At 58.7% G+C, this 19,929-nt stretch overlaps 1 protein-coding gene and 1 long non-coding RNA gene across 9 annotated transcripts in view; one reads left to right on the plus strand and one right to left on the minus strand.

The window, feature by feature from the left end:
- The first annotated feature begins 7,785 nt into the window (after positions 1-7,785).
- LOC140636013 (uncharacterized) lies at positions 7,786-11,097 on the plus strand. Its single transcript, XR_012033386.1, has 2 exons — positions 7,786-8,124; positions 8,317-11,097. It is a non-coding gene; the product is annotated as an uncharacterized lncRNA (long non-coding RNA).
- KDM5B (lysine demethylase 5B) overlaps positions 11,002-19,929 on the minus strand; it is a 90,109-nt gene continuing 81,181 nt past the window's right edge. For 6 of the 8 annotated variants that reach the window (XM_072831441.1, XM_072831443.1, XM_072831442.1 and 3 more), the window contains exon 27: positions 16,235-19,920. In XM_072831441.1, the coding sequence (XP_072687542.1) occupies positions 19,783-19,920 (138 nt within the window). In that variant the 3' untranslated portion in view covers positions 16,235-19,782. Of the gene's footprint in view, positions 11,152-12,148; positions 12,330-14,972; positions 15,130-15,969; positions 16,029-16,234; positions 19,921-19,929 lie in introns of those variants that run through there. The other 2 variants (XR_012033385.1, XM_072831445.1) reach the window with 2 other exon arrangements.

The following is a 19,929-nucleotide window of genomic DNA, read 5'->3' on the forward strand; positions in this document are numbered from 1 at the left end:
CCTCCTGCACCCCTGCTTGCACCCCCACTACACCCCCACCTGCACCCCCGCCTGCACCCCCTCCTGCACTCCCACTGCACCCCCGCCTGCACCCCTGCCTGCACCCCCTCCTGCACCCCCGCCTGCACCCCCACCTGCACCCCCTCCTGCACCCCCACTGCACCCCCACCTGCACCCCCTCCTGCGCCCCCTCCTGCGCCCCCGCCTGCACCCCCTCCTGCATCCCCACCCCCACCCGCCAGCTGTCCAACCCAAGGCCTCAGGACCCTCGCCGCCCACATCCGAGAGAAACAGCCAAGAACCCGGGGCTTATTCTGAAAATGGCTCTGACCCCGCGACTCTCTGAGCACTTCCTGGGGACACACAGGGGTCCAGGGCCCTTTCCTCGGGGAGATGGCAGCCTGGGACACCTCGTGACCCTCCCAGGGGGGCCCCTCATGGGTGACGACCTCTGTCTCCAGATGAGGACTCTCAGGCTCAGTTCCCGACCTGGCAGGGACACCAGGCAAGAGGTGCAGGTGGGATCTCACCTAGGCAGTGGGACCTGGACCCGACCCTGGACCCCAGACCCCGGACCTCGAACCCCGGACCCGACCCCGGACCCCAGACTCAGCCACGCGCCTGCCGCTTCCCTCATGTCCTGCAGATCACGCAGTGGTGGGCCATGACCCCGGGTGTCAGCGCTGCCCTCCCCCGTCCTGCTGCAGCTCCCCCCAGTCCCCATCACCCCTCCCTCCTCCCCATCACCTCTCCTCCATCCCCACTGCCCCGCCCTCCTCCCCATCACCCCTCCCGTGTCCCCACCGCCTATCCCCACCGCCTCTCCTAAGTCTATATCCCAAGGGAAGCCCGAGGACACCTCCCACCGCTGCGGTGCGGTGAAGCCCGTTCCCCTGCGCAACTCTGGGGCTCTAGCAGCAGGACACCTGCCAGGGCTGGGGACCACAGTCTCCCCGGGAGCCGTCAAACTCGGGGTGGGGCGCTGAGCTGCCCCTTGCAGGTCCCCCGCTTCCTGCGGCACCAAGCGCACGTGCCAGTGTCAAAGAGCTAATCCAGTTTCTCTGTCGTGCTTCCCCCTTCGCCTCCTGCAATCCAGGATTGATCTGGAACCAGGGCAGCCTTATTAAGTGATGCCTCTTCCTCCCCATGGGAGACTCACACTGGGAGACGGAGCCCCCTGGCCTTCCCTCAATTAACTCCAAGTGTCCCGCTGACCCCAGCCCAGCCGCAGCCATCCTCTGATTCCTGGGGCTCACCTCTAACTCACCTTGGCTCCTAGGGGTGAGGCTGGGTTTCAGCCCCCAGGTCTGCCTCCCCAGGACCCCAGAGCATCTAACCCAGAGCATCATCCTCCACACGTTCCTCAGACAGGTGGGAACACAGGAAGCCCAAGGGTCTGGGGCCTAACCTCGCACCCACGTCCATGGGCCCGTGACTGTGGTCCATGGCACGGTCGGCACAACGAGGGACCCACGGCTCACAGGCTGTGCAGCCATGCAGCCCCACGGAGGATGGAGATAAACGTGCGTTTGCTGAACACTCTCTTCTCCAAATAAACGCAGGCGGTGAGAGGCATGGAGGGTCCCAGAGCCCACCACCCTTAGCGCAGGCCACCCTCACACCCGCCAGGCCCTCCTCCTCTGCAGGAGCAGAAACAGGTAAGGCTGGATGCCAGAAAAGAGGTCTTTTCCATAAGGACCCAAGGGCCGCTCCCCCCTCACTCTGGGGGACAGGAAGCTAAGGGGGCCCGGGGACGGCTCAGGCGAGCCACTGCTGGGCCACCAGCACCCCCGCCAACCGCAGCGGGCTGCTGGGCCTCGACCCGGCTGGTGTCCCCTCCAGGTCCCGGCCTCGGCCGACTTGCTGTCCCCCCACGTTCCGCCTGGCAAGAGCCACGCCCCGTGTCAGCGGTCCCACCTGGTGGCGCCGGGCCCTCCAACGGCCACTCACACTCGGTATCGAGGTACACGGAAGCTCCTGGGGAAGGCCGCCCCGGGCAGTGCCATTCCATCGCAGCTCCCAAGCTACGGCACCAACCCAGGAGGCCGACGGGGGCCGCCGACCCCGTCCCGCGAGGCACCTGGTTTCCACAAGCCTCCGAGGAGCCTCCCTGACTCCCCGTTCGGCCAGCACCCGCCGTAATCCCGGGTGCCCAGCGAGGAGGCCCTCGGGTTCCCGGTGCCTCTGTGGGGAGATGGAGGGAGCGAGGTCCCAAGGCTGAGGGGAACCTGCAGGCGGCCGTCACCCTCCCCATCTCGTCTCCCCATCTCGTCTCCGTCTCCGGAACTGGAAGCGGAAGGAAAAGGAGGGCAGCAGGGGGGCGGGAGGGTGCAGGGGCAGCGCTGGGCTGGAGCCAGGGCACCCCCTCGGCCTGGCCTCTACGAGAAGCCGTTGACTCCAAGCGCGCACACGGGCACGCGTGCCTACGTCCTGCTGGGCTTCCGGGAACTGGCCGGTGACGGCCGCCCCCCATTGCGGACGCGGCTGCCTGAGGCTGGGGCAGGTGCCCGGCTGCCTCGTCATTGGCGCTGCGCAGCGGGTGCTCCTGGTGGGCGAGTCCCAGAGCAATCCAGCAGCGGACTGAGAGCACCTGGAGCACGGATTCCGCTTCTCCAAGGGATCGCTGCCCGTCCTCTACCTCCCTGCCACCGACGTCAGGGACGGGTCCCTGCTCACCCCCAAAGCGTCACCGACTCTGAGGACCCCTGGCTGAGTTGGCGGGTCCACACCTAGACGGGTCTTCTGCGAAAGAGCAGGAAACGCACGGGGGGCTCCCTGAGGACGAAGGGTTCTGACCAAGCGGCCCCAGCGGCCGGGAACGACCCCGAGGTGCCCAGGATCTGGGTGTGAGACCTCGCTCCGGCCTCGACAGTGCGAGGATTTAAACCGTCACATGACGTCTCGGGGCCTTGGCCTTTTTGTGGTACGAGGGGACTGTGAGACAGAAGGGAAGGGGGCGGAGCTGGAGAAAGGGGAGGCCTGACTCGCAGGGCTCTGCGTCTCCTGGCCACACACGCCCACTCCCGCGACGCCCTGATGGCAGGGTGGCCTACGGAGAGGCTGGGATCCTGAGCCCCAGACAAGGTGGTCAGAAAAGGGCCTCCCCCAGCTTTACGACCGCAGGGCTGTCCTCTTCTTGCCTTGTCCCCACCCCCGAGGGAGCTGCTTGGTGGCGCCTGACCCTCCACGGACGGACCAAGTGGCGCACAGCCTGCTGCCCTCCGGATGCGACCTCCTCATCCCCGGCATTCAGTGCTCTGGTCTCCTGACCACACAGGTGGGGAAGTCTGTCCTAGTCTAGAAATTATCCAGGGAGGAAGCTTCTAGAACATTTTGCGTACCATGTATTTGGGGCATCCTTCCTAATGTTTAATTTTAGGCCCCTTGCCGACGCTTAGACCCGTGAGTGTGTGTAAGCGTTGGGGTGGGGTGCGGGGCTGGCAGCTAGGAGCGCCCCGAGGTCTACTCGCAGCGACTGCTCGCGTCCCTCGGGGCCTGCACCCTAACGTGCCCACCGTTCTGGCTACTACCCGAACGACGGTTCCAGGGGTGACAATGAAGAGTTGCCGGGACAAATCCTCCCTGGAAACTGAGCTTTGACAACATACGGCTTTGTCGGGCATGAAGAACCGCCTGGAAGTTGAAGGAGGAAACCCCGGGAATGGCCACCGGAGAAGCCGGAGCAGCCCCTTCCTCTGGGTTTTTAGGATTAACAGAGCTGGGAAGTGGTCCGTCCGGCAGGCAGGGTCCCGTCCGCGGGCAGAGGATGGGCGGGAGGCCCGCGGGCGGCACGAGCTCGGCGGAACCACCCGCGAGGCCCTCGCTGTTCTAAACCCTGTGCAGGAACCACTTCGTTCACCGTCGCCCAGAACCACCTACGTCACAGGTACGGACTCTGTCTCCACTGCACAGCCGGGCAGGCGGAGAAACAGGATTTGACTCACTTGCCCGAAGTCAGAGCGAGTGGTGGCACCGGGAGGAAGCGGGGCAATCTGGCTACAGTCACCAGGCTGCCGCGGTGACGTGACCTTGCCCCGCGAGACGGCCTGAGTCATCACAGACTCCCCGTGCTCCTGAGAACCCAGGGCCAGACCCCAGCTTCTCTACCTCAGGGTCTCTGACCTGGTGGAGGACGAATAACCAACTGGTTGCGTGGATGATGATTATTCACGTCGGAACTCTAGGATGGCGTCCGTCCAGGGGGCCGTATTAACAGGTCATCATTTACTGAACACTTGCTACCCTGGGGGGCAAACACCCTTACCTCCGACGCACCCGGTATGCCTTCCTAACAGTTGTCGAGTTGTGATGAGCTGCTTATGTAATAATCTGCTTATTCTGTGTGTTAGTCACTGGAGGGTAAGCGTCATGAGGGCGGGAACCAGGCCTGTTTTGTTCCCAACTGAACCCCCGGGGCCTACCGCACCCTGGGCGCACAGTAGGCTCTCAAAGCTAATCGTTGAATCGACGTAGAACTGACCTCAGAGTAGCTGAGCAACCCGCCCGGGCCACCTGGACTGCAAACCCCACACACACCGGGGTTGTCTGTTCACGGCAGCATCCACAGCGGCTACAACAATGCACCTAGTGGGTGCTCACGTAGTAGGTGCGAACCAACAAATGTCCGTTGCACGAATGGAGTAATCAAGTACACACTTTGTACCCGGAGGCCCTGGGATTTTAAGCCAAGCCCGTTGGTTTGCTGCTTCCTGTTAACCACCACCCCGTACCGAGTAAACACCCTCCATCGCTCCCTCTGGCTTGACATCCCGGTTCTCAAAACTCGCCTCCCTCGGTCTGCAGCAAGCCCAGCTTCAGCCGGAGCCTCCACCGGGAAAGCCCAAATGCCAAAGCCAAATGAGGCAGCAAGCCTACCGTCCACAGCCTCTGACTCCCCTGAGGACGCTTCTGTCCCAGGAAGGGGCTGACAGCCACTCGGGCCGTCCACTGAACCCCGAGACCACCCCCCGCACCTCGCTGGCCTTCCCACACCCTGGATCCCGGGGCACCTGCTGCGCCCCTATCTGCTCCCCGCAGAGCGCTGCACAGACTCCCAGGGCAGGTGGGCAGGGGCAGGAGACTCAGCCGGGGGAGGACAGGGTCTGGGGGAGGACAGGGTCCGGGTCGGGGCAGAAGGGTCCCTGGAGGTCAGGCTTGCCTGGGGCTGGGAATACTGGCTCAGGGAGGCAGGGGAGAGGCTGCTCCCCATCTCCAAAGCGCACCCAGCCCTGGCTGTCTGCAGTGCCAGGTACACCCTCGTCACAGCTGGGCCTGAAAAGGAGGACGACCTCTGGTCTCTTCCTCCTACGGGGACAGTGAGCCAGGTCTGTTGTGACTTGAAGTCGAACGCTTCTATCTGCCTTCCCCTTCTCAGCTTTCCAGAAGCCCCCAGCTCCTCCTTGGCCAGAGCACGGAAAGTGGGCCAGGAGGGGCCCAGAAAAGGCAAGTCCCCCCACGGTGTCCTAGAGGAGAAAGCCAGGGATCTGCCCGATGCCAAGCGGGACAGAGGCTGGCTGCAGCGGGGAGAGAAGCCTGAGCTGGCACTTGTCATTCCCGGGGTGTGAGGAAGAGAAGCAGCGAGGGGTGGGCTTGCTGCCCAGGTCTGTTTGCAAGCCGTGGACCCCTGATGCTGACTCAGCCCTGGGGCCCACCCAGGCTGCAGGCCTGCCCCTTCCACCTGCCCCTCTGGCCCCATCTTAGGGACACTGGGCAATGGCTCTTCTTTGGGTTTCTCTAGTGGACACAGATGTTTCCGGCAGCCCGGGGTCTGCACTCGGACCTAAGCAAGGGGACAGGACTGGCAAGGGTCCGGGCTCTGGTCTTCCTCATGCTCACACCCTCCGATGACGTGCCCAGGTCACCAGGAGCTGGATGGCTCAGCTTGAGGATAATCTACTGCCCGGGGAGACCCTCTCGGGGCGGCAGGGGACCAAGAAGGGGAAGGCACCCCCAGAGCTGGCCAGGTCACACCTTGGCCCACCTTCCTGTCTTTCCAGGTACACAGGGCCTAAGCACTTGCTCATCCCTGTGCCCACCCCTTCCAACCGGGGCCCCCGCCCGTCCAGCCTCTGCCCTTCTCCGCAGTGCCCCCCTCCTGGGCCATCGCCTACGTCCTGCGCCTTCCCGCTGCCACAGGAGAAAGCAGCCGGAACATCTACTTGTCCGCCTCAGCAGGGAATGGGGGGGTGCTGCGGAGGGGCAGCTGGGGCTCTAGAGGCCCCCTCCCGCCTGGCCGGCTGGGGCTGGGGGTGTCGGGAAGGCACCTGTGGAATGTGGGGATGGGACCAGGAGAGGAGAGTGGGGGAGGGACTGGGTTAATGGGGTACGAGGACAAATCATCATACAACCTTTTTAGTTATAAAATAAATGAAGCCCCCCTCCGTGTCCTGAGGGAAAGGGGCGTAAACAGAGACGCGGAGGGAGGGGACCCCAAGTGGGGAGGGCAACGAAGGAGTCGGGAAGAGCAGGTGGGCTTGTGCCCTTCTGGGGCCGGGAGCCCAGCCCTGCGGGAGGGCTGAGCGGGGACGGGACGTCCTAGGTCGTGCTGAGTCATGAGATTTGGAGGGAGGCTCGGGGCGCTCCATCCCCCTCTGGCGTCCCCGTCCCAGTTCCTCCCGACACCCGATGGTCCCCCGCCGCCCTCTCCCAGGTGCGGGGACGCCGCCCCCTGCAGCCCGCAGAGCCCCCACCTGGCGGGCCCGGGGTCCCCGAAGCGCGGCGGGTCTGGGGCAGCCGGGGAGGGGGCCGCGGGGGGCCCGAGGCCCGGCGGGAGGGCGGGAGGGCGGGAGGGCGGGCCGCGGAGCCCCGGGGCTGGGGAGGGCTGGGGAGGGCTGGGGAGGGCTGGGGACGTCGGCCGGGCTCCGCTCGCGCCCCGCGCCCCGCGCCCCGCGCCCCGCGCCCCGAGCCCCTCGGCCCAGGACGGAACCGACCCGGAGGACGAAGTTCGGGGGAGCGAGGGGCGGGGGCGGCGGCGGCGGCGGGGGCGGCGGCGGGGGCGGACTTACCCGGGCGGCGGCGCGGAGGACCCGGTGCCCGACGAGAGGGCGCGCGGGGGGCGTGCGTCCCCGGGCCCGGTGTCCCGCTGCGCCCCGGCCCCAACTCGGCCCGAAGTGCCTTTGCCGCAAGACTTGCTGAGCTGAGCCGTCTGCGCCCCGGCGGCGGGAGGCGGGAGGCGGGAGGCGGGAGGCGGCGGGAGCTGCAGTGAGGGGAGGAGCCGCGGCCGGGGGCGGGGGCGGGGCGGGGGCGGGGCCTGGCATGGCCGGGGCGGGGCGGGGTGGATCGGGGGCGGGGCCTGGCGTGTCGGGGGCGGGGCCTGGGCTGGTCCCGGGGCAGCCTGGGGCGGGGCGGGGGGCGGGGCCTGGAGGGCCGGGGGCGGGGCCTGGCGGGCCGGGGGCGGGGCCGGGGCGGGCCGGGGCGGGGCCTGGCGGGGCGGGGGCGGGGCCGGGGCCGACCTGTCCTGCGGGGCCCGCTCCCCTCCGCGCCCCGCTCCCCTCCGCGCCCCCGCCCCGCGCTCAAGGTCACGGCCGGGCTCGGGCCCCGCACAGTCGGACCGGAGCCGGGCGTCCTCGTCCCCGCCCGCGACGGGCCGCCGCCCCGGCCTCCGGAGCCCAGGGCAGCTCGGGGCTCCCTTCCCGGGCTCGGGAGCCCTCTGGCCGTTTGGGATCGCCGAGCCCCGTCCCCACGCGCTCCTCCACGTAAGGCCCCCGAGCCCGGAGGGGTGACGACGGGGATGCTTGGGAGAACTCAGGGCGGGGGTGGGGGGCGCAGGGCGGTGGGGGCGGGGAGGGTCTGGGAGGAGGTGGAGGGGAGAGAAGGGAACCCCACTCGCTGAATGACAGCCCCGAGACGCCCGGTCAAGGTGGGCACGAGCGGCGCGCGAGGAAGGAGCCGCCAGGAGGCCACGCGGGAGGGGGTGGCGCCGAGCTGCAGGCACCGCGCCCCCTCCTCACCCCGGGCGGGGCCGCAGGAGCCGCCAACGGCACCATCGGAGCAACCACGTCCGCTCTCCGCGCAACTTTGATGAAGGCCGGGCCGGGAGCAGCCGCCTCTGCGCGAGGGACAGGCGGCCTTCGGGTCTGGCCGGTGTCAGCCCTCAGGCCGCATTTACCGACTGAAAGAACACAGGTGAAGGACTGCAGAGAGGACACGGATCTGAGGCTGGAGGGCAGGGGGAGGCAGCGGTGGGACCCCGGAGAACACCCCCAGCCTCCTCGCCCCAAAGCACTGGGGCAGGGCTGCCCGAGCGAGAGGGGAGCGAGCCCGCCGGCCCTGGGCTCACACTCAGCCCCGCTCACCTGCACCGCACCTGCGGCCCAGAGTCTGATGTAGGAGGGACTGAACGGGCTGCCCTACACTGTCCGGAGGACGCTCAGCGCCAGCCTCAGCCGGGGTGCATCCCCGGAATGCTGCATCCCCGGAATGCTGCTTCACCGGAGGGGCTCACCCCATACCGAGCGCGCATCTGCAGGAGCATCTGCAGGAGCTTCCCGCAGGAGCAGGCTCGGAGTGCAGCCTCATCGCTCGGAGCCAGCCGCGCCAGCTGGCCCCACTGCTGCCTGTCCCCCAGCTCTGAGTCCACCTGGGACCCTGCCGCAGGGTGGAAGCAGCCCGCCAGCCTTTCCAGAATATTTAGAGTCAATGCCACAATCAGTTTGGTTAAATGAAAAATGCAGCGTCTCTGCCTATGGCCTTAATGTTCTTTTAATTCACCAGGACCAGGAGTGTCTGGGCTACAAACCTAATCAGGAGATCAGCCTCCCTCCCGCTTATTCCCCTGGGCTTCAGCTGGAGCAGGAAAGGATGGAAGTCACCCACCCTCCACCCCCAGCCAATTATCTGACCCTTTGTTTTTCAAAGGTTGGTCCTGGGAAAAAGGATGAACGCTGCGTAGCCTTAGACGCCGGCCCCCACCTGCATGCACTCCTGCAGGGGCCATCCAGAGGACTGCCCCCCCCATACCAGCCCCCGCACTTTGCATCCATGACGGCAGGAAGGTTGCCCAATTCCAGGAGTTCTCTGGGGAGAAAGAGCCTGTAACTCCACCGGCCACAGGGTTTCAGCACATTCCACTGAACAGAGCTGCCCGGAGGTTTCACTTCTCTGGTTTTCCGTAGTAGGAGAGCACAGAGCAGGGAAATGCAGCCTCTTCCCCCATCACACCTCTCCCCAGGACAGACCCAGCTTCCCTGCGCCTCCCCAGTCAGTGGCCTGTCTTCAGTAAATAATCCCATTCTAGGACCCCCTCTCCCAGGGGCCGGTAGCACTTGCACTTCCTAGCACACGGATACTTTCCCCCTGGGTTCTGGGGGAGCCTTTGTCTTCCCAAAGCTTTTCAAAGCTCTGCTTTTTGTCAGAGCAAATAGAAAAGAGCCGGAGACAGGCTAGCCAACCGCAGGCACAGGCCAGGCCAGCTCCCTGTTTCCTGCTTTCTGTTCCCACACAGCCGAACACTCACAGGCCCTAAAGCTGTGGTTCCCATCCTCCCTCCCCTCCACGGGTCCCTAGGACTCTTCTGGAGCAGTTCCTATTGTTTCTGACAACTAAGCAAACAAGGATTATACTCTCCACTGAAGCACACCTGCTTTACTGACGGGCATTGAGCAAACAGTTGTATAAATTTACTTATGTGCAATTCCTGTCACTAAAGGCCTTGGTTTTCACCTGCTAATCTGAGTTTGGACGTACCAACCTCAAGTGTATTTAAAATCTTACTTAAATTACCATATTTCATACTAAAATCCACTTAACCTTTAGATATCACATAGAGATGTTCTTAATACAGAAGACATTAACTCATCAGATGGGGGGGAAAGAAAACCATGAACAAAATCACATATCATATAATCCAAAGCAGTGGTGACCCCAGCATGATTCTATCCCAGCATGAATGATCTCCTCCAACAAATACCCTACCTGCAACTGTGGGCCTTTGAAACCTAAAGACTTCAGTGTTTCTATTTATCCCAAGTTGGTGTGTGTGGTTGAACTGGAATCTTCCCTGAAGCCTAACTCAGTCAAATTTTGGGTTATAGGAAGTGATTCCCGAAATTAGTGATTTTGTGTGTGTGTGTGTGTGTGTGTGTGTCTAATAATATTCAGACTGGAGTTCTATGATTTTTATTTTTTTAAAAAGATTTTATTTATTTGAGGTACAGAGAGAGAGAGACAGAGCACAACCAGGGGGAGGGGAAGAGGGAGAGGGAGATGCAGACTCCACGCTGAGCAGGGAGCCGGATGGGGGCTCCATCCTAGGACCCTGAGATCATGACCTGAGCTGAAGGCAGATGCTTAACTAACTGAGTCACCCAGGTGCCCCTGGAGTTCTGTGATTTTTAAAATGTAATAATAATCATTTCTTATTTGGAAAGAAAATAATTATACAATCCACAATCCTTAGGTTTAAATTAAAAATAAAAAAATCCCTGGTTTCCAAAAGGCCAGTGAAGGCCACCTCCTCCAGGAAACTGAGTAAGTGAACTGTAATTATTCCCTGTGCAAGGAACAAAACAATAAATAAAACGGAGTCAAATAAAACTCTTAAATACAACAGAATGAGGAGGAGGAGGGTGGAGAAGGACTTCCTATCTATAATTTATAATTTTACACTCCTAGGGGGGAAGCATTTTAATGTTTGCAGGACCATATCTGGCATATAAAAGAAATTCACAAAGTCACAAATAATAACTTCAGAGTTTTAACATATTCCAGGAACTAATAAGTATCATGGGGACTTCATTTTTTTCATATTCTTCTATCCCCTAATTTGTCTAAAAGTGTTTTTTATTTTCCATCTCAGATTCAAAGGGAGTAATAATCTTACAGGTGCCTGGCTAGCTCAGTTAGAAGAGTGGGAGACTCAACCTTGGGGTCGTGAGTTCAAGCCCCATGTTGGGTGTAGAGATTATTTAAATAAATAAGAGTTAAAAAAAAAAAGGAGTAATATTTTAAACACCAGAATAGACAAGTCCTCCTTCCCCCGTGAAGCACCAGTGACATGGCTTCACTTCCCAGGTAAAAATCTCTGAGCGTTTTTTCACTCCTCTAATAGAGAAGATGGTTCTTCTGGATTAGTCTGCCCAGTAATTAGTGCCTCCTCGTCCAGCCACTTCAAAAAGCAGCAGGAGGTGGTATATGCAGAGACGTGCTTGCTTTCTGGAATGTGAAGAACAAGCAGCTCAGAACTAGGAATCATCCAAGGGTAGGATGTCTACTCCCCCCGGAGGGCAAACACGGGCTTTAAAGCTACCCATCCCTGGGGCTCCTGGCTGGCTCTGGCTCGGCTGGTAGAGCTGGGACTCGCTCTTGGGGTCATGAGTTCGAGCCCCACGTTAAGGATAGACTTTACTTTGAAGAAAAAAACAACTTTTAAATAAAAAATAAAGCTACCCATCATCAAGGAGATGGAAAACAGTAAGTCGTAACACTTCCTGAATCACTAACCCCGGCCCTTAAATGTCGCGAGTCCTTTAAAACCCTCCGTGAATTGAGGCTGTAGCACAGCTCTGCCCCTACCTGCGCCCTAGCTGTGGGAGGAAAGCATGGAGCCGGAGCAGGGGACATCTGGGGAAGCAGCTCCAGGACTGTACTGCTTGCCTGGGTGTCCCCAGGACCACCTGCCACCCTCCCTCTCAGCCTTGGGTGCAAATCTGCAGACTCATTGACTCCTCCACGTGTTCACCATCGATCCCGCCCACAAGATTTTACCACCAGCAAGGATCTTATCTGCCTGGTGTGCTGTTAGGGCCTGGAGGTCAGAGCCGTTAGGGAAGTTAGGGAAGGCATGTGGGGAAAGGGGCAGCCACACGCAGGGAGCCACAGGCACCAGCAGAGGAGTGTATGGTACTGGGGCAGGGGTGCAGGGGTGGGGGTGGGGGGGGCTGGAAAGAGCCAGGGACCACGTGGTTGGAGGCAGGAAATATGGGCAGGCTTCCCAGAGGGGTCACCTTCAGCTGCCTTCAGGGACAGGACCAGTTGGGAGGGGCGGGGTGGGGGGGATGAAGGGACAGGCTCTCCCGGCAGAGAAGGCAGAGAAGCCATAGGTCACAGAGGCCTACACCCCCGGAGATCTTCAAGGTCAGGGTCAGACAGCCGGGACCTTGGACACCTGACCTGAGGCCTCCACTTCATGTGCTGAAGCCCTTGGGCTCACCTGAAGGCATTGCCGTGGAGACACAGGCGCAGCGGGTCTGGAAGCGCTGTGAGGGGCCTTAACAGAAGCCGGGGGAGCACTCTGCTTAGGGAGGTGAAGATTGCTGGGGCCCACGGGGCAGTTGTGGGACACAAGGGGAAACGCTTCATGATGGGTCCTCGGATCGGCCGCTTGGATTTTCCTTAGGGGGCAACAGAAACCGTGGGGAACACAAGAAGAACTGGATCAGTTTTATGTTTCAGAAAAACCAGTCATGGGGGTGGGGGTGGGGTGCAGGGCCCTGTGCGGTCCCTTCCCCTGCTGGCTCCTCCACCGGGTGGCCTCCAAGCCCAGCTGCCCCCACAGGGCCTTAGCACGCGGCTGTGGCAGACAGGTGCTGAGGACCACCCGGAGCTCCGGGAGGCAGCAGGAGCCCTGGGACTCGCCCAGGGGAGCTGGCGAGTGTAGAGGCCCGGGCTACCTGCCTGCTGCACACGAGGCCTAGGGCACAGCTAGGGCACGGCTAGGGCAGGCTTGGTGGGCACGCCACGCAGGCCACGGGCTTCCATGGGGGTTGGGAGGCACTGACCACAGCTCTCCCGGGCCTCCCTGCCAGAACACGTGGCCTCTGCCCCACAGAGGGGAGGGGGCCAATGCGGGGGAGGCCCCCGGGATTTTTTTTTTCCCCAACAGAAACCAGTTTAATGACAATATGCTGCTCTGGAGTAGGCCTACCATCCACACTGGCTAGAAAGCCTGGTGGGGAGTGCAGAAGGGAGGAAAGTGCATCGTGTTCCTAATGGGAATAAAATGGACACAGCAGGCGGGCCAGGAGCCCGAGGCAGTGTCCACAAGGCTCACAGTGCTGCCTGTGCAAGGGCAAGGTGGGCCAGCTGCATGATGACACCTGCCAGGTCAGCAGCCTTGTCCAGCTTGATGTAGGTGTCTGTGCGGTGCCCCGAGGAACAGATACGGGATGGTGACGACGCAGCTCGACACCCAAACCACTTCGGGACACGATGTTCACTCACTTCTCTTAAAAACAGGCTCCTGCAAACCTTAGCCTGCCGCTGGTGGGGTTGAAGCCCACAGCACTTAAGCCCGAGGGTACTCGGGGGCCTCCCCGCTTGTCCTTATGGGCCCAGACGCTGGACGCTGACTGTCTGGGTTTGAATCCTGGCTCCTCTCTGTACAGTGGGACGGGCCTCAGCCTTAACCTCTAAATTCGTTTCTCATCTGTAAAGTGGATTCAGCGCCAAGGCCACTGGGATGTTGTGAAGACTAGACGAGTTCATACATGCAAAGTGCTCAGAAGAGTGCTCAGCACATGCTAAGGGTTGTGTTGATTTATGATTTCCCATCACGGTTCCCATTTCTTGGCCTGAAATGCCTTCTCCCTCGACTTGCCCGAGCCCACGTCTTGTTCCCGCCACGCTGTGAGTCCGGCAGGTGCTCGGCGGACTCCCGGCCCCTCCGCCTCCTCCACGCGCGGAGCAGGTCTGCATCCAGGGCTCCGCCCCTCGGTGGAGCTGGAGGCGACGCCAACCCCCCGGGGTGGGGAGGCGGCTGTCCCGGGACCCGGAGGCCGGAGGCCGGCGTCCACCTCCCGGGACCCTGTAGGCCAGTGTCGACCGGCTCAGCGGCACCACGCGGCGGGCACGTACTGGACTGGACTGTTCGGGGTCGCGGGTCGGGTCGAGTCGAGGTGTCTCTGTTCTCGGCCGTCCAGGTCCCTCCCGCGAAGCTCGCAGCTCCTGGGCTTCTGTCCTCCGCATCCCGGGCCCGGCGCGGGGCCCCCGGGACGCCAGCAGCCCAGGAACTGGCTGTGCCTTAGGGCTTGGACCTCGGGTGCACGACGCCCCCGACGGGGAGGTGGCCGCGGACCCGGGAGGCGCTGGCCCTGCCCTCGGCTGCATCCCAAGGCGCCGCAGGGAGCAGCCGGCAGGTGCGGGAGGCCCGGCGTCCACACCCGCAGGCCCCCCGGCTGGGACCCGGGCAGAGCCGCCCAGCCCCGGGCCTCTGCTGCCCCCTGGTGCTGCCGCGGGGAGGCTCCGGCGCGAGGCCCGCCCGCCCGGGGGAGAGAGAGAGAGACCGAGACCGCGACCGCCGCCCTCCGCGGCCCCCGCCCTGGGTGCCGAGCGCCCCCCGTCGGGAGGCCGGGCCCGCGACGAGCGAGAACCGCCGCCGCGCCCCGTGTCCAGCGCAGCAGCCCACGGCAGAGACCACGGCACCCCGCGAGCGGCGGGAGACGCGGCGCGGAGCCCCGGGAACCACGCCCGGCAGCGCGCGCTCCGGGGCCCGCCGGCTTAGGGGCGCCGGGCGGTGTCTGGCCCCCTCCAGCCCTTCGCCACGCCCCGCCCCCGCCCCCGCCCCCCGGCCACCCGGGGACCCGCCTGCGAAGCCCCAGCTCGTACCCGCCCGCGGCTCCAGGCGGCTCGGCCCCGCCCCCGGGTGGGGGGCACCCCCAGGGCCGACGGGGCCGTCGTCCCCAGGCTCCGGCCTTCCCGCTTTCCCCTGAACTTCCACGTAAACCCACTGGACCAAAGCCAGGAAAGGTGGAGCGTGAGCAGGAGGATCGGAGCCCCAGGCCCGGCCCGGACCGGTCCGGCCCGCTCGGCCTGGAGCCCAGCAAACCCGCCTCGGCACCCGGGGCATCGTGGCATCGCGGTGCCCGCGGGGCCAGGTCAAGGCCGGGCCGGCTGCTGGGCGCGCAGGGGCCCCCGCGGGGCAGGTGGAAGCCGGGGCGGCCCCCTCGGGGCATCGTGCAGCGCCGCCGGCAGCAGCCCCCTCCCGAGCCGGGAGCCGGACCGCGAGGCCGCACCCCTTCCTCAGCACACTCTAGTCCGTCGGTGAGTACTCGTTTTAATTGTTACATAAACCAATGGATTGAGGGAAAAGGGAAAACCATCTGTATAAAAACTAGATGGGGGGGGGGGGTCACAGCAGGTGACTGGCTGGCACGTGACTCGATCCCAGGATTCTCACCTTGGGTGTAGACGTGACTTGAAAAAAAACATCTAGATTGAGTTGCTTGTAAAACTTGATACTGAATTAGATACAGATGAAACCCCGCAGACTGGAGAAAGGAGTAAATTTTCTAGAATTCTTTAGTCCAATTCCTTCCAAATTCCTTACCCATTTTAAATGCCCAAGCTAGGGCACCTGGCTGGCTGTCAGTAGAGCATGTGACCCTTAAATCTTGGGGTGGGAAGGGGATCCCTGGATGGCTCAGCGGCTTAGCATCTGCCTGCAGCCCAGGGCGTGACCCCAGGGTCCTGGGATCGAGTCCCACATCAGACTCCCTGCAGGGAGCCTGCTTCTCCCTCTGCCTGTGTCTCAGCTTCTCTCCTGAATAAACCTTAAAAAAATAAAAAATCTTGAGATGGGGATTTCAAGCCCCACTTCAGGGTTACGGTTTAAAAGGAAAGAAGTCCCAGCTGAAAAGCAGATCCTACATGACGGTTATGGTGAATGAAGGTCCTTCCTTGCCTTCTGTGATTCTCCTCAATTTTAGGTTTTATTAACTGTGCACGACAGGCTAACTTCTATGTACAACTTTTTCACACTTAACTGACTTTTCAATTAACTGTCAACCTGCTCCAATCCTATGTAAAAGGGGCTTTTGAAGTTCCCGCTAAAATTATGGTCCAGGGGAAACCACTGACATGGGCTGAGGAGTCAGGGCCTGAAACCGCACTCCTCTCCAACTAGACTGGGAGGAGGGGAGGTTTCTTGGGTACTTATTTTAGAAAAAATGACTTATTTCCTTAGAAAGGCAACTTTTTAATTTCTCTTTCCATTTAAGGGGAAACAGAAAGAATAGTCCTTTGGCCTCCACTCACCTGGAATACATCAAATGACATCACAATTCCATCCCTCGATGGCAATGCAGCAGGTTATCCTGAAAATAAAAGATACATCCAGACTCACCATGTCCCAGCCCTTCATCCTATACAATTAACCCAGACCCAAAACAGGGAGCTGGATGACCTGTTGTTGGCTGGTTTAAACCATCCCATTCATACCGACAAAAATGTAAAGAGGTATTCCTATGCAAGCAACCATGAAACATGAAAACTCGTTTACATAAATTTGGAAGACTTGAAATACACTTTACAAATTGATTCTTTATACTTTCAAAATGGATTTACAACAGTTTTACTTTACACAAGTTCCTAACTTTATACAATGTTTTGTTTAGGCAGCTTTTCAATAACATTTCTATTACAAGTTATACATGGAACCTCTCATGAAGTTGGGAGGCGTGAGGAGCCACATGCTAGGTAGGGACTGATGACAGGGGCAAAAGGTGTGAGGCCATCATCTCTGGTGCTCAACTGGGAGCTGAGAAAGGACTCTGACTCTCATGGAGCTAAATCAAGGCACTGGATCTTCACAGTTTTCCTCAGCTCTTCTTCCCAACAGGCAACCTTTCACCAGAAGAGGGCTGTGTTCTCTACATCAATACGGCAGACAGACCTCTGAATGCGAGCTGATGCCTAGCACGGACTAGCACGGACTAGCACAGTCAGGTACTGAATGGTCATGGGTGAGGACTCTTGAAATACTTGTTCAATTCTATCTCCTGTTACAGGCAGACCATCTATAATCCATTCCAGTTTGTGTCCTACGGCAGCAAACCTAGGCAGGGCTGAGCCCACAACCACGGGCACTAAACATCCATCAATGCCTGATCCAAGCCACAAGTGCCAAATACCCAGCAGGATTATAAATGTAAAAGCAGAAGAGGCCGAAACCCAATACAAAGGGCCTTCAGAGCCCAACAAAAAGGGATGAGGCAAAACCAAATTTTACCCCCTTCAAGGTAGGCATCCACTCTGTTGGATCCACTCTCAGGGTTTCCTGCACAAACACCCAAAAGGTCATGTTAATTTTAAGAGCAAATTGACTCAATCTCAGATACTTCTGCCAAAACATGAAATCATTTTTTAAAGCTGTCTGGCAGAATGAAGCGGGGAAACTCGGGTTTTTACCCACCTCTGCCACCACAGATGGCATCCCTGGCTTTAGGCTAACCTTGAGATACAAAAGGGAGTTCCACCTCCCAGGACGCTGAAATGAAGGTGTAAAGACATCCACCTCCTTGACGGCTAGTCCAAATCACACCATCTTTCTCCAGGCTGCAGAAGCAGCAAGCCCTTTCTGGGTTCTGCCTAAGAAACCCCCAGAGTCTGATTTGGAAGGAAGAACAAAAACACAGCAGCCACTGGCATGGGGGCAGGGGCACTGGTTCACCCTTCGGTGCCAAGCGCACTGGCTCCTTCACCCCCCGGGCTCAGGCTCTGGCCACCAGTCTTTCCTTCTCACACCTCATGCAGCTGCAGGACCACTGACATGGAGCATCAGTTTCTCTGTGTGTTTTCTGTTTCTTCTCTTCTTTCTCCAGGTGCAAAAGTTTCTCCAGGACACAGACCGGCTTCATGGCTAACACACAGTACACAAGGTTCTTAGGTGACATCATTTTGTGGTCGAGCTGGGTACTTAACAGAAGGTACCGATTAGAAGGTAGCTGTACCTCTGTTCCCTTGCTGTGTCAGTGCACAAGGTAGGAGGCAAAGTACAGGAGACTTGGAAGACGCTGCCCAGCCTTTGTCATTCACCAGCAGTATCACCTGGGCAGCGGACACTCTCACATGGGGGAGGGGGTAGCAAATACACACATCCTTGCCTTTCCTCCTCTAACTCATAGAGGCAGAGAATCTACGTCACCAGGATGCTGTCGTCAGGGATTGTGAACCCATAGGTGAGGAAGAAACCGAGTAGGGCCAAGGAGGTGCATACCAGATGGGCAAAAGTTCTCTACAGGCAAAGGCTCCATTTTAGCTGCAGTGTCCCCTTTTAGCTTATATTCCCAAAGGAACTGGGAGAGCAGGCATTTTGTCCCAATGTCAGGGGGTTCTAAGGATTTGGATACTTAAAAAAGTCCAAACCACTACTCTTCCAGATTGTACTCTGGAGACTCTTCTTCTCTGTTGGCCCCAGAACCCCCATCAGACAAGGAGAGACATTGCAACGACTATGGGAAAACTGCAGACAATTACAAGTCATTCTTAAAGAGATTTAATTATTTGAATTGCATCAAAGGGGATATAGTACATTTAAATCTCTGCTACATTACAAACTGCTGTTTTTGTTTTATTAAAGACCTACTAGTTCTACCCATCTCCAGGTTTATGGCTATAGAACGGGGGAAAATAAGTATTACCAACAGAAGAGGAAAAACCAAGCAAGAGTCTGTTCTCTGTTCACCAGAAGGTCTTCTCCACTGCAGAACAGAGCCCTTTGAAAAAGAAAAGACGGGAAAGGCTGTGGACTATCAACAACCAGTAACAAGAGCTAGAGTTAGAAAAAGACAGGAAACGAAATCACGGAGGCAGAGCCTGTGTGTTCACAAGCTGTCCCTTGACCCATAATTTCCTAGCCCTCCGCAAGGATCATCTTCCTTAGATTTCCTTTGGACATCTTAACCCTAAACACCAAGTGTCCCTGTCAACTCAAATATAATAAAGACATCATTTCCACAAGGAGGGCTGACTTGAGGATTGGAATGACTTGCCACCATTCTGAAAATCTTATTTAAAAAAGCATGGCTTTAAAGACAAATTCTATTCGGTGAAGACTGGACGGGGGTTCTTTATTAGCAGAGACTGGAGGCATATGGCCCGCCAGACACTGCTACTACAGCCTGGCTGGGCAGAGGCAAAAGCAAGCAACCCCCACTCTAGCTCTTCAAAGCCCACAAGGTAGAGGGGCATGAGAAGCTGTATGTAGTCTAATGGCTCTAAATAACCAGCATTTAGTGTTAAATTAGGACCAAGGATTTATTCCACAATAAAAACTGCAACATTTGATACAAGCTACCAAAAAAATAGGAGAGGAAGGAAGGGGCAGGGGAAAAGCCAAAATACAGCTGTGGCAATTACTTACAGAGCAGTCTCTTTTCTACATCACTAGTTCATCAGTGACACTAGAAACTAGACATTTGTGTTCTGTACATCAACCAAATGCTAAAGCACCAACACACTGTTTGGAAGTTTGTTTTGTTTTGTTTTAATTCCAGCCACTGAAACCAACATAGAAGTTATTGCTTAGATAAATAAACCTAGTCTACCAGGAAAAAGAAAAGCGGATAAAGAAACAAAAACCCCAAAAGTGAAAAACTTAAGTTCCCCGATATGGTAACAGAGTAAACAAGAGAGAAATTCCTCAAATGAGGATTTACTGGAATTTCTGGTGCCCTTCTGGGCACTGAAACTGAGTTGGACTCTTAAGCCGGTAAATCCCAGACAGAGGTAAGGTTTTAATGCTGTACATGAAAAGGTGCAAGCTCCAATGCCTTCCAAATTGGTGGAAACCCCTGCAAAAAAAGCAGTCGGCATTTCAAACCTCAACAACCACAAACAGCTCTTAAGGAAAAAAATACAAAAAGTGTCAAAAAATTTTTTAGTTGTTTTTTCTTTTTTTCAAAGAGTTCTGGAAAAATGATCCCGTAAGGAATAGAAATAGCACCGTTTACAGGCTGGTTTGAATACCAGTCCTGTAGCTTTGCTGAGAAATTGAAGAAATCTTCTCGGTTGGAGTCCTGAATTACATTAAGTGGGTGGGGGTGAGGGGGGTGTTTGTGTTTGTATTTTTTATTTTCGGCTTGGTGCGTCCTTCACAGTACAGCGCACACAGATGTAGTCTTCTTTCTCTGCCATCTCTGGAGAAACACCAACACAGACCTGGTGAAACCACTGATTGCAGCTGCCATCACACTGGACCCAGTCCACCTGGTTACA

The sequence above is a fragment of the Canis lupus genome, chromosome 6 (assembly GCF_048164855.1).
Source record: "Canis lupus baileyi chromosome 6, mCanLup2.hap1, whole genome shotgun sequence".
Taxonomy (NCBI): Eukaryota; Metazoa; Chordata; class Mammalia; order Carnivora; family Canidae; genus Canis; species Canis lupus.